General features: G+C 49.2%; 1 protein-coding gene across 1 annotated transcript in view; it reads left to right on the top strand.

Annotated features, from left to right (window-relative positions):
- Nucleotides 1-4,477: 4,477 nt before the first annotated feature.
- Nucleotides 4,478-13,694, top strand: part of igf1ra (insulin-like growth factor 1a receptor) — a 59,307-nt gene continuing 50,090 nt past the window's right edge. The window contains 1 exon segment of the mRNA XM_056282543.1: nt 4,478-4,584. Coding sequence (XP_056138518.1) covers nt 4,491-4,584 — 94 coding nt within the window. The 5' untranslated portion in view covers nt 4,478-4,490.

Raw genomic sequence — 13,694 nt, 5'->3', positions numbered from 1 at the left:
ACCAGTCCTTACGGTACTGAAGGTGACGCAAATGCTCCTGTTCGGCAATTCTCAGATTCTGCACAACTTCTCACGAGCCCCTCCATGAATCTGTCGTTTGGCCACTAATACACGAGGGTTTCACGCGATCACGTACAACTGGAATATACGCAGCAGCCTCGCAGAGGTGCAGTGTGAAGCAGACAGTGGGTAACGTGTGATGACGTAAGGCCGGGGCACGCCGCTTCCTAGGTGCACTTAAAGCTGTTTCGCAGATTGGTGCAGACTGCAGGGGAGAAGCGCGGGGGGGGGAAGGGGGGGGGGTTGGGTTCTTCCGCGTGGCCGCGTCGCGGACGGGCTTCCACATCTCGGCAGCGCGTGAGAGAAGGCTGTCTGCTGCCGCGTGACGTCACGTCGAACCAAAAAACAGGAGCGGGGGACAAAGGAGCAGCGTGGCTATAAGGACCCAGGGCTTTCCTGCCCCGACTGGGTCGTCGTTTGTTTTCCTTGTCTGCACTTCCTGGTTTCCTCGCGCGTCCCTCCGTGATTCGGCGCCGCCTCCGAGGGCGACGTGCGAGGCGCTACCTGTCCACGCGCACAGGTGTGCGCCTGTGCGCGTTGGCGTTAATGCACGCGCACAGACGCACTGAGCAGAAAGCCTCCTTACAAAAAACAACAACAACAACAACAACTGAACATTCAGAGGAGTTGTTGGAATAAGAAGCAGGAATCGTTAACAGCGATCCTCGGCAATACTTAGCTCTGTGTGGCAGCAGAGGAAATGGGCTTTAGACGGTTCGGCGGCGCGTAGGGGTTCGGCAGGGCGCAAGCTAGTGGCCTTCTGCCAGAGGGACTTGAAAAGAGGCCGTCGCTCATTTTTTTTGCGCGGAGGGGCTTGGACGTGTGACGGGTGGGGAAATGTAGCGGCAATGGGAGAAGGTAGCCATGCTATTAACGCCCTTAAAGCGTGCACCAGACCTGAGCGTGAGAAGTTGTAAAATGGTGACGTCACAGTTTGTCTCTGCGTGAGTCCCACAATGATTCCCCTGTTGTGCTGTGAAGCGGAAGTATTTGTGGTCCTGGTCAGACGTCAGGTGAGTTTGTAGCTATGGGGCCCTGATGCGCCGGAGGGCCGGCGTGGGCTGTTCCTGGGTAGATTGAGGGCAGGGGTGGGCAATCTCATCCAGGAAGGGCCGGCGTGGGTGAAGGTTTTTGTGCCAACCAAGCAGTCGCACACCTGCGTCCTCCTAATCAACGTCCTCAGCAAATGGGATCAGGTGTGTGACCGCTGGGTTGGCACAAAAACCTGTCACCCACGCTGGCCCTCTCTGGATAAGACTGCCCACCCCCTGATTTAGGGGAACTTGCTGAGAATGTCAGGTAGCCGACCACCTAGCTGCAAAACAACAACGAAACAAACCCCTGAAAAGAGCACCTCAATAAAAAGCAGCAATCATTTAGAAGTCCCCAGACTCCACCACTTGTGGATCCGAGAGCTTTCCGGTGTGACCTCTGATGCAGACCGGACAAAGACGCCTCGAGTCTCGGTCCTGTGTCGCGGCCTGTGTCACTATGTATGAATTTGACATTTCCTCCCCAGAATGACGCACGGGAGCTCGGCCTCAACGCCGCCGAGAACGCAACGGTCCACCGGCGCGCAGCAACGCCCACTGCGCCGTCCGTGCTGCACGTAGCGGATGTATGAATGATAAACGCAGGCGCAGTCCATTCCGCCTACTTGAATGAAAGTCCGTGTCGGGTTTTACTTTGGGCTCGTGACGATGGTGCCCGGAGTGTAACCTATCATACAGCAGCGGCGCAGAGACGAGAGTGTATGGAAACGCAGATCTGGAAGCAGCCCCGTTCATAGAGTCCGGGTCTAAACATCAACAACGGTCTCAGGATGATTTGAAAATCCCCCGGCACGGAAGATCGATAGCGACTCGAACAATAATAATCAATTATAAAGCCATTAGAAAAAGGAAGAACTGACGCTGTCTACAAATGATCCTTGTAGTTAGTCGCAGCGTTGTTGGCGTAGTAGGTCAACATGTCTCCAAATTGTTTTAATTACCTTAAAAAAACCAAAACTAACTAACGTGGCTGGCATCAGTTAGACCAGCCTCCAAGACAGACCACATCTCACAGTGGCGGTTACAACACTGTCTGGACCCCATTCTATATATATATATATATATATATATATATATATATATATATAGCTATATATCTATAGCTATATCTATATCTATATGTGTGTGTGTGTCTATATATATGTGTGTGTCTATATATATATGTGTGTCTATATACATGTGTGTGTCTATGTATATATGTATGTATATATATATGTGTGTGTATATATGTATGTGTGTGTTTATGTATATATGTGTGTATATAGTGTGTATATATGTATGTGTGTGTATGTATGTATGTATGTATGTATGTATATGTATGTGTGTGTATATATATGTATATATGTATGTATGTGTATATGTATGTATGTGTGTGTGTCTGTATATATGTGTATATGTATGTATGTATGTATGTGTGTGTGTGTCTATGTATATATGTATATATATATATGTGTGTATGTATGTATGTGTGTGAGTATGTATGTATGTATGTATGTATGTATGTATGTATGTATGTATGTATGTGTGTGAGTATGTATGTATGTATGTGTATATGTATGTATGTGTGTCTATGTATATATGTGTATATGTATGTATGTATGTATGTTGTATGTGTGTGTGTCTATGTATATATGTGTATATATGTATATATATATATGTGTGTGTGTATGTATGTATGTATGCATATATGTATGTGTGTGTCTATATATATGTGTGTGTGTGTATGTATGTATGTGTCTATGTATATATGTATATATATGTGTATATATGTATGTATATATGTATCTATGTATATATGTGTATATATGTATGTATGTATGTATGTATGTATGTATGTATGTATGTATGTATGTATGTATGTATGTAATACATATATTGCATGGGTCTCTGTAGTTTGATAGTCAGCCTGATCATTTCAAGGGCGATGTAAATCGGGTTCGTAACCCGGGGCTCGTACACTACCGGACTCGTACTTGACTCCTCGCCTCTCCGAGCCGCGCTGCCGTAGTGCGATCCACTCCGTCTTTTCTGGCAGCCTGTCGACTACCTTATCCGCGCAGCTACGTGTGTGTATGTGTGTGTGTGTGTGTGTGAGTGTGTGAGTGTGAGTGCGAGAGAGGAGCCCACTCTTGTTTACAGCAGTGTTTCTGCGGAGCGGAGACCGACCAGCTCACCGGAGGCGAAACCGGAGGATTTCCCCTGGAGCTACGTCCTACCGGGGCTTCTCGAGGGGGGTTTAAAGGGCACGGACAAAAAAAAAACAACCCTTTCCGTAACGGTTCGCGGGACATCCACTACCCTCACTCCACCCAAAAACCCGAACCCGAAGCCGTCTAACCGGAGACACATTCTCTTGCGTGGCACAAGGGTTTTTTTTTTCTTTTTCCTCCCGATCGCAAAAAAAAAAAAAAAAAAAAAAAAAAAAACCCGGACCGGCGGCGGCGGCGGCGGCGTGTTTAACGGCAAGCATCAGAGTCACACACACGGAGCGACCGTCTGGACCGGAACCGCCGAGACGACATCGGCGTCTTTTCGGGTCGTTGCGGACGGGCGAGCCGGCGCGGCTACATGGAATAAGCAGAAGGATTTCATTCATTTTTCATCTCAGCCACCACCCCGCGGACCCGCTCGTGTTTTCTACTTAGTAACCCAAATTCTTCTCTCTCCTGCGCTCGCTCTCGCCCGCCCCCCCCCCCCACCACCACCACCACATAGCAGCTATTCACACGGAAATTATCGCGGACGACATCGGAATAAATTGTGGCGCAACTCGGCGAGTATCGCGGCGTGTGAGCGAGCGAGCGGGCGGGCGGGCGGGCGGGCGGGCCTGCTGGTGAGCGGCACAGAGCAGTACTGGTGTTCCGGGAGATGGAGACCGAGGATGGGGATTACCATCATCCGTCCGCTCAGATCACTGGCTTGTGTGCCTCGCCGGCCGACGTCGAACTGTTGTGTGCTCGGCAGAAATAACAAACTCTTCTAGCCCGCCTTCCCTGCGCCGTTCTACTTGACCGGATTTCCCTTTTCTGCCCGTTTTATTTTATTATTTTTTTTTACACCACCACACCAACCCCCCCCCCTCCTCCTCACCCCGAAGGAGTTTTTGGAGCCGGCACTGATATATAGTAGTACGAGCAAACCCCGCGACTACCACGGCGCCTCGCTGCTCGTTAGACCACGCGTTCTCTCCCCCCCCCCTTCCCCTCCCCTCGATTGGCGACACTTGAAAGGATTTTTTTTTTAAAAAAAATAGATAAACAAACCAGAATCTCTTAATTTATCTAGCCCCCCCCCCCCGTTGCAGTCGAGATATTTTATTTATTTTTTACATTTTTTTTTTTTTTTTTTTTTTTGGAGAGGCCAATAATAGAAACAGGAATGAGATCCGAGACACAGAGGGGTAGCCCGACCTTGTTCTGGGGTCTGATGCTGTCCGTCTCCACCATCTGCGTATGGTCCGCATATGGAGAGAGTGAGTACCGTTATGTTTTCATACCATCCTTGCTGTTATCGCTGCGAGCACGCTCAGCCCCATCCATCCGTACGTGCTCCTGCGGAGTAAATAAGGCGCAGCCAGGGGAGCGGAGACACCTTGTTCTCCCGTGGCACCGCTCCGCTGGCGGGGCAGGCAGTTGTCTGGTGGCAACATCTGGTCCGAATGTTAAGTGATGAGGATTCCCGGAGGTCACATGTCCGCGGGTGCGACGCTCCCTTAGTCAACGGGGTCACCGACGTCATTTCTCGTTACCGCTTCTCGGTGACGACGTCGGCGTGTCGGTCGTCCGCTAGTTGGTTTATTTGTTCTTTTCCCATCATCGAGGACAAGGGAGGGGGTGAGGGGGGGGTTGATTATAAAAAATAAAATAAAAAAAAGCTCCACGTTTTCCTCCGTTAGCGCATCACACGGGGAGCCGTGGGGCCTAGCGCACCACCACATCAGACGTGGTTAGAACGGCGGATGAGTCCACGGACCACTTGTGAAGGTTACTACACGACCATGTGGCCATTTTGCATTTTGCTGCGGCGTTGCACGGTTCCTGCGCTGCGCAGCAACGCGGCCGAGGCAAAAAAAAACCTGCCTTGTTGCGCAGACTTTGGGATCCACCGCTCAGCAAAAATGACCCCCAAAAAGAAGAAGAAGGAATTAACGTTTTGCTTAAAGCAGTTATTGAAATACTGTTGAATGAAAACAATTAGTGGACAGAGTCGTCCAATGGAATGGAGGAAATTGCAAAGTTTGCATTCAGCTGATAGTGTGACTAATGAAATGAGGGGGGGGGGTTAATAAATTGCAAAGTTTTGCATTCAGCTGATAGTGTGATACGGACCGGCTGGTTCTTCACCCCATACGGGGGAGCCGGATAGCCTCCTCCCCCCCAGAAACTCTGCTTCCACTTTTTAAGGCTCCGCAAACAAAACCTGGCGTTTCCGGTCGTCCGGCCAGCGCGTGACTGGCGTGGGTCGGAAATGGGCTCGGTTCGGGGAAACCGGGTTTAACGTGCTCCCCCGTTACACCGGTGCAGGTTCTGTGCACGCTCTCTCTCTCTCTCTCTCGCTCTCTCTCTCTCCCTGGGGGTTTGCACACGTTTAAGTGGCATTGATGAGGTCATTTCCACCATCCGGTCCAGCGTTTTGTCTCGTCTCGTCTCTGTGTGTCATGTTCCGCTTTGGGCTTTTGAACGTCGTTCAAACTCCGTTGCAACTCGAGTCGCGTTCGTAACCCCGTGTTCCCCCTTTTTTCTCCTCTCCTCACCAGGGGGGGGGGCAGAATGTGGGGATACAAAGACAGGGGTCCCCGCCATTGTTTGTGTTTAGCAAAGCAGCTAGGAAAAGAAATGGGAGGGGGGGGCAGGTTAGCCCCTAGCCCCTGTGGGTTAGCTAGCGAGCAGGTTAGCTCTCGGGGCAGGTTAGCTGTGGTTAAGGTTAGCCCTGGCTTACGACTAGGGTTAGCTAGGGGTACGGCTAGGGTTAGCTAGGGGTACGGCGAGGGTTAGCTAGGGGTACGGCGAGGGTTAGCTAGCGAGCAGGTTAGTTGTGGTTAAGGTTTGGCTAGGGTTAGCTAGGGGTACGGCTAGGGTTAGCCAGGGGTACGGCTAGGGTTAGCTAGGGGTACGGCTATGGTTAACCAGGGGTACGGCTAGGGTTAACCAGGGGTACGGCTAGGGTTAGCTAGGGGTACGGCTAGGGTCAGCCAGGGGTACGGCTAGGGTTAGCCAGGGGTACAGCTAGGGTTAGCTAGGGGTTTGGGTTAAGCCAGGTTAAGGCAGGTTAGGGTTAAATTCGGTGAAACAGGGTCGAGGGAAGACAGAAACGCTCCCAGACTCGAGAGGAAAAACAGTATAGTGGCTTGTTTGGCTGCTTCCTGTGGTAAGTGATGATTATATTTAGCCATTAGAATTATCTACCTTAACTACTCATTGATCATGCCCTAAGCTGCTTAGTGCAATCTCCAAGATTGAGTACCAACCTTGTTTGGCCAAAGAGTCAAAACAGGGGCTAAATCTGGTCCTGACCAAACATGAGGCCAGGACAAACCGACTGCCATTAGTGGTTCGGTAAAGCTTTTGTCTATTATATGTGACTAATATATTTACTATTAGAACTAATGTAGTATTCAACCTTAACCTTAAATTTATGAATGAGATTATACCCTAAGGTCTTTGCTGTTACTCCACTGGTTGTTTGTTGTTTTGTTTTTGTGTCTGTACTTTGGGGAAGAACTGGTTTACTCAACAATATATAAAGTGGTCCTACGGTTGACCACCTTGCTCCCCGTCCCTTTGCTGACATGTCCCACCGGTTGCCAGCTGGACCGACCAGTGTGGCCATTTGCAGTGTTGGATGTGTGATGTATTTGCATATTAGTTCAAACGCCATAAGCACATTAGTAGCGGGAGGTCATTATTTTGGAAAACTGGAGTTGCGAGTTCAGAAGTGCAGCTTTCTCTCTCTCTCATCCTGCGCTCGCAGATTGTGGGTGGGTTCTGCACCATGGGATTCTGGAGGTGATTTGTGAATGTTTGTTTGTGTGTGTGTGTGTGTGTGTGTGTGTGTGTAGTGCACATGTTTACATATAGTATTAATGAGTCTGTGTGTGCTTAGAAGAGACGTGGGATGACGAAGGCAGTTTGACTTGGGGAGGAGGCACGAGACTGAACCCTATTAGCATACAAATGGAAGAGAAACCTAATTCGGGACTATTGACCCCAGTGGTCTGCCCAGAATCACGAGTGGGGTCGGGGGTGGGTGGGGGGCGGCGGGGCCGTTTTCAGCACCCTGCTGGGAAAAAGGGCGGAGAATGCAAGTTGTTGGCCGAGTGGGGGAAAAGCTGTTACTCTTGAACTCTTGAGGTTCTGTGGTTTACGCATGCAGGGCCTTTCGGAGGGAAGAGTTCAAAGACAAAGGCTGCGGTTGCTTTCGGTGCAGGGACGACCGCCCCCACCCCCACCCCCACCCCCCGTCTTTATCACTTGGGTCCGCCGTTGCGTTCCTGTCAGACTTTCCAGGTGCTATCCTCACTTGTTAAATGTGCAAAGGAAGACGGAAGGCCCGTAACCATCTCGGAAATAACCAGAAATCCAGTAGGAGTCGAAGGCTCTTTTGCTCTATTCGCTTTAATAATCTGTCCACCCCAGTAAAACGCAATTAAGCTCCCTTTTGACTCTCACCAGTAAACTTTTCCAAGCCGTGGCTTCCAAGTATACAGCAAACAAGTCTCTTAAGATTTCGAGGAAGGGTGGGCGGCGGCGGCAGGGGGGGGGGGGTTGTGACAGAGAGAGCGAGCGAGATAGACGGCGAGAGAGAGAGAGAGAGGCTGAGTGAGAAGTGTTTGGAAATAGAATGTGCAAAAATACGCCCGGCCGGTGAAACAGACACGGGTTTGTTGATTGGAAGAGTGGAGAGTTTGTGAACTGTTTTATTGGCCCTTTTTTTTTTCTTCTTGCGTGTGCTGCGTACGGGCCACGGCCTCTTCACGGTCCGGCAGTATGGGCTGATGCGCTCGCTCCCTCTCACTTCAGTACATCCCTTGGCACCGTGGCGATGAGAGAATCATTTATAAATAGATCCGTCACAGGCGACATTGACGCGGGGGTGGGGGGGGGGGTCTGTTAGATCCGGCACCCTATGTCCCATTCCGTGGGAGCACACCGGCATCGCTGCTGTTTTGTTTTTCTTCTTCTTCTTCTGTTAATGTGAGGATAGGTTGCTCCTGGACTGACCTTACACAAAAGCTGCAGAATCGGACGGGTGGCTTTGCCTTTGACGGGCATCCCTTTGGCTTTTCTCCCTCGGGTGTATGTGGAGCGTTATAACGGAGTCGTTCTTCTCACGGGACAAGTGTCTGAGGCGCGGACGCTGCTTCTCTCGTGTTCTTCTGCAGAGCTTCCCGCTCCATCTTGTGACCGGGGCTACATGTTTTGTTCCCTCTCCCTCTCTCTCTCTCTCTGTCACTACTCTGCTCATTCTCCAATCCTGGCTTTGCTGAAGGAGTGTTGATGCTGGAATGCCTTTTCTGAATCCTGGCGAGTGCAGTCAGTATTCATTACCATGTGTGTGTGTGTGTGTGTGGCTCCCTGCATACTGCAGCAGGGCTCGGTGTGACGAGCCTGAGTCAGTGGTGAGCCCCTGTGTGAGGATGTGAAAGTGTGTCACTGGGCTAGTTTGTGAAAGTGCAGTCAAACGCTGTCCTACGGTCCCTCCAGGCTGCCAGCTGAGGTTTACAATGCTTAATTAAACACTTTATTTCAAGTGGCCCGTCAACCGATTTGCTCATACGCAGTTTGGGGCCAACCACACATACATCATCATCATGGGCTGCTGGTTTACTAGTCCACGGAGTATTGTACAATTTGTGAGACCATTGCACATGTTAGCCCCTCCCGACGGACGCCACTCACTGTACGAGTGGGTAGCCCGTCGTCGAGAACCGCACGCGCGTCCGCCCCTCTTCGGCAGAACGACCGGCAAGCCCAAGTAATGCTGCATTTGTTAGGGAGAACACATGTGGTCTGAATTTTCCCACCGCACCTCGAATGTCCGAGAGCAATGGAAAACTCAAAAGGTGCGAGAGAGAGCTGTAAATTTGATCTGAGAGCACAAACATTTAAGATGTGACGGTAAATTATCAGAAAAGATTGCAGCAAAGCGCACCCCCCCCCCCCCATCGTGCACACCCCCCCCATCGTGCACCCCCCCCCCATCGTGCACACCCCCCCCCCTCGTGCACACGTACACACACACAAACTCGTTCTCCTTTCACCGAACTGAGAAGTGAAAGAGAGGGAGAGAGAGAGAGAGTGTCTTTGTTTTGTGGGAGAGCTGTCATGGCAGAGAGTATAGTGTTACTGTTTGGGGTGTGATATCTGAGCCAAAGTGTTTGAAGTGAGGTCCGCTGAGGGGAAGTGGCCTACCAGATCGCTAGTCAGATGACTTCCAGTATGCGGGAGATTAGGGCAAGTTGAGGTGGCAGGTGTGAGGGGTTATGAGTTGGTGACTGGCTCCCTCGCTACTCTTAACTGGATAGTACAGGGGGGGGGGGTGGATGTTTTTTTTTTTTTCAGTACCCATCCTGTTTTCAGCACATCAGATTTGATAACAGGATTTTGACTTGGAACCCTTTTCTCGATGTCTCCCTTTCCGGAGTGATCAAAAGTCGTGCCTTGACATGACGAAAATCCCCTAAAAGCCATGAAATTGACGAGATGCCGTCAGGAAAAAATGAATTTTAATGATTTTTCAGATCTTTCGGTGCCTCGGAGACACGGCTGAGTCAAAAACACGTGTGCGCTAGTCGGTATTACCATTCGATACCTTAACCCCGCTGTTACGTAATATTTAATGGGAGCTGGATGTCAATTCTGTCCAAGTGGTGACGTTAAAGCGGGCTGTTTCATGTGATGAATAGAGATCGGAGAAGAGCTTGCTGAGATACTCTCAGCCGTGCCTGACACAGGGAAAGCTAATGCAGTTTGATGGATGGGAACTAGGGGGTCCCCAAATACAGTAAGGTTTAGCTGTGGTGCTGCACTCCATCACATTAAAGTTAAAAGGCAGAAGACGTAGGCTTCCTCTTCCTAACAATCTTTCTGGGGTTTACAGCTGGATGACTAGAAAATGAAGAAGAAGAAAAAACATGCCCTTTCCCAGAGAGATCCCTCGTGGCTTCTGATAAAGAGCTCTAGATTTGGCCTATAAGGGCAGATTTATGCACATGTTTTGGGGTCTGGCATTACTTGCAAGTCTTAATGCCGGTCAAAACTAAGATTTTATATATATGTAATGGCGAGCCAAACAGGAATTATATATTGAAATTTGATATATATATATGGAATGAACATTGATTTTATATATATATATGGAATAAACATTTGATAGATAATCCATCCACCATCCATTAACTGGACCGCTTGTCCTGCTCTCAGGGTCGCTGAGTGATTTATATTTATACAGCGAATGCATAAAAATATTTATGTTGAAAAAAGGATTTGTATATACTGAGTAATTCATATTGAAGGCAAAAAGGGATATCTATATATATCTATATGCTTGATTCGCCATAAGGCACCACTTCGATCAACTATGCGGCGTCCTCCACTGCAGAGGCCTTCTCGTAGAGGGCGAGCACAGCGTGCGAAACATTAAATCTCAGTTATGGCGGCGCAGGCGAGGGAGTTAATGTCTTCTGCTGTTCATTCTAGCCATAGGCAACCGCCTTAAATTGTACGGTGGGGCTGGGGACTGATGACTGAAGTCCTGCATTATGTTCGTTGGCCTAAAAACGTTTGCGGTCTGGCTTTGTTGACAGCCCCTGTTGAATAATGACCGGACTTTGCTCTCGACGCGCTGAAATGTTGGCGACGGTCGTACGTTATTGCAATTCACTGTATTCACCAGACTGTTTATAAATTCCTGGTTTTTGCATGAGCGTTTCCGTTAACTCCCTCGCTCACTCCACTATAACTGATATTTAATGTTTCACACGCTGCGCTCGCCTCTACGAGAAGGCCTCTACAGGCCTCTGCAGTGGAGGACCCCGCATAGTTGACCGAAGCAGTGCCTAACGGCAAATCCAAGTTTTTATGTATATATACCTTTTTTTTTTTCATTCCGTCAATTACATACTCAGTGTTTGAGCACTGATATTACAATTGAGGGCCAGGGCAAGGTTTATCAATCATCGATGAGCGCAGGGATCTCCTTTCACTGTAGGGATATGTGGATCTACTTTGCCGTGTGAGGAGCGAAGAAGAGCAGGAAGAGAAAGAGACACATCTATTTCGGCATTCCCCCGCTTGATGATGCTCTCTCGCCAACCACTCGCACGCAGCTGAATAGCCCATTCTTTCTCAGGTCCTTCTTTTTGTTCCTCCATCTTTCCCCCACTTCCTGATCACATAACACTGAATAAAGGTTGTTCTAGCTAAACCTTATTTACACATTCACATCCTCACAACAAATGGACTGAGTTGCAAGGTGTAGAGATGCCTGCTGGCTTAGCTCAAGGCAACAGCCTACTGAGGAAATGATTGGAATTCCTGGTACTTAACATGCCTAATGAGGAGAAGGGAATCACAAAGAGGAGGGGGTTTGTTTTATTTTCTCTCTCTCTTTCTTGCTTGCGTCCTTTGTTTCTCACTTTTTCTCGCCGTTTCCTCTTTATTTCTCTCTTCCCTTCTGAAACCTGATATGGGACCGATGTTTCCCACAGCAGCTTCTTTTAGGTTATTCCCACACACAAAAACGCTGTCCATCCATTTAGCCGCTTGTGTTTTGTCACCTGTGGTTTTACTCCGGCGCGATGGCCTCTGTTGGCAACGCTCGGCAGCAACGTTATATCTCTCCCCCAACATGGTCTATATGTCAGCCTACCCACCGTCCTCGGGCCCGGCAGCCTCCACTTTTATTAATGGCTCCATCAGGAAGCGAGACCTTGAGTTTCTCTTTGCTAACAAACAAATTAGTCTTTGTATTTGAGTGGCTCCACCCATCCTCCCTCTCGCTGGCTGCTGGAGGGGCAGGGAGAAAATTCTCAATGAAACAAAGAAGACATGCAGCTCAATAGCTCACAAGTGGAACCCAGGGATAATCGGTTTTATTCTAAATGTGGAAATATGCAACTCTCCGGCAGGAGCAAATACAACTCATTCATCCTGATAGTCAACGTGCCTCCTATTTTTGGCGAAACTAAGAACTGCAGGCTCGGCCTTTGTTCTCGTTGCCAACGTGGAGTTTACTTAATCATTTCAGATTTGTTTTGTGTAATGCGGTTATATATGGTGTGATCGAGCGTGTGCCGAGTACAGGTCACCGCCATTTTCGCATCGTTCCAAAAAGAAGAAGAAGAAGAAGAAGAAGAAGAAATATCCCCTTAAAAAAAAATATTAACATGTAACTGGGAGCCATTTAAATGGAAAGCTTTTGGCCGTGCAGATGATATGCATGCGTGTGGGTAAAAATAGTTGGAGCTCCATGCTCCAACCCTTCCTCTTGCATAGACAGTGTTTTGACAAGGATCAAAGGCTGTTATTGAAAACATGTCTGCTTGTCTCATTGGACGGTCGCTGGGACAGTGCTGTCCGCTGCGAGGGCGTCCTAAGCCTCTGTAAGAACTTAACAGGTTTAGCCGAGGAGCTCAAATGTCAAGGCATTTCTTCTGATCGGTGAACCTTCCTGGTGGCATTTCAAAACATCCCGGGCCTGTCGTTCGTAAAACGGCCATTTTTGTAATTGCATAAATCTCCCTGTTGTTTTACGCATCTTCTACGTCATGCCTGATAGACAGACCCCTTTAACGGTCGGTAAACGGCGATGGCGCCATTTAGTATGCGCGCGCATTTCGGCAGCAAAAATGGCTCATTTGCCACCGTACAGTGGGCCTATCGCTAAGCCCCGCCCCCCCCTTAGTTACTGTTGCTAACTCGGACAAGCTACCCGGGCTGACTAGCGTTACAATGGCAGCTGTCGGTGTCAAAACTACGCAACACAGTCGTGCCTTACCTCGGAACAAATGTAGACGTCCTCGTTTGTCTTGGTTACGTTGAGTTGACCGTGTGGTCCCCCGCCATGGGATAGGATATACCCCCCGTTGCCTATCCTCTCAGCGTACCTCGTTGCACGTCCCCCATGCACATCGTTTGACCATTTTCGTTCAACTTATATCCTAAAACTTCACAAAAAAACCACGACCTCTGATGCGACTCCGGCGCCGCGTGATGGAGTCGTTAGCTCTAGGCGTCCGAGTGAGCTCCCGCGTCCGTTTGGTACTGCGCTGCCATTGGCTCGTCTGCGTTCGAGGGGCGGGACCGAGCGATGGGTCCATTGCGCGCTATAACCTCTTGTTTATGCTACAATGTAACTTCTGTTTGTTATGGTAGCCAGTGACGTATTTATCTAGACTCGTTTTATTGCTCGTAGCCACAACCGTCGCCTGTTTGCGTCGAACGGTCTTTTCCCTGACGGTACGCGGTGGAAAGGAACACCTTTAGTTTTGCTAGACCTGATCTGGCAACCCGCAACGCAACAAGATGACGATTTCCAAGTGTAAATATCAGGTCGATCCAAAAAATCCACTTGCACTCCGCA

Source organism: Lampris incognitus, chromosome 6 (genome assembly GCF_029633865.1).
Source record: "Lampris incognitus isolate fLamInc1 chromosome 6, fLamInc1.hap2, whole genome shotgun sequence".
Taxonomy (NCBI): domain Eukaryota; kingdom Metazoa; phylum Chordata; class Actinopteri; order Lampriformes; family Lampridae; genus Lampris; species Lampris incognitus.
Note: the sequence above shows the minus strand (reverse complement) of the source record. Positions and strands in the feature narration are given on the sequence as shown.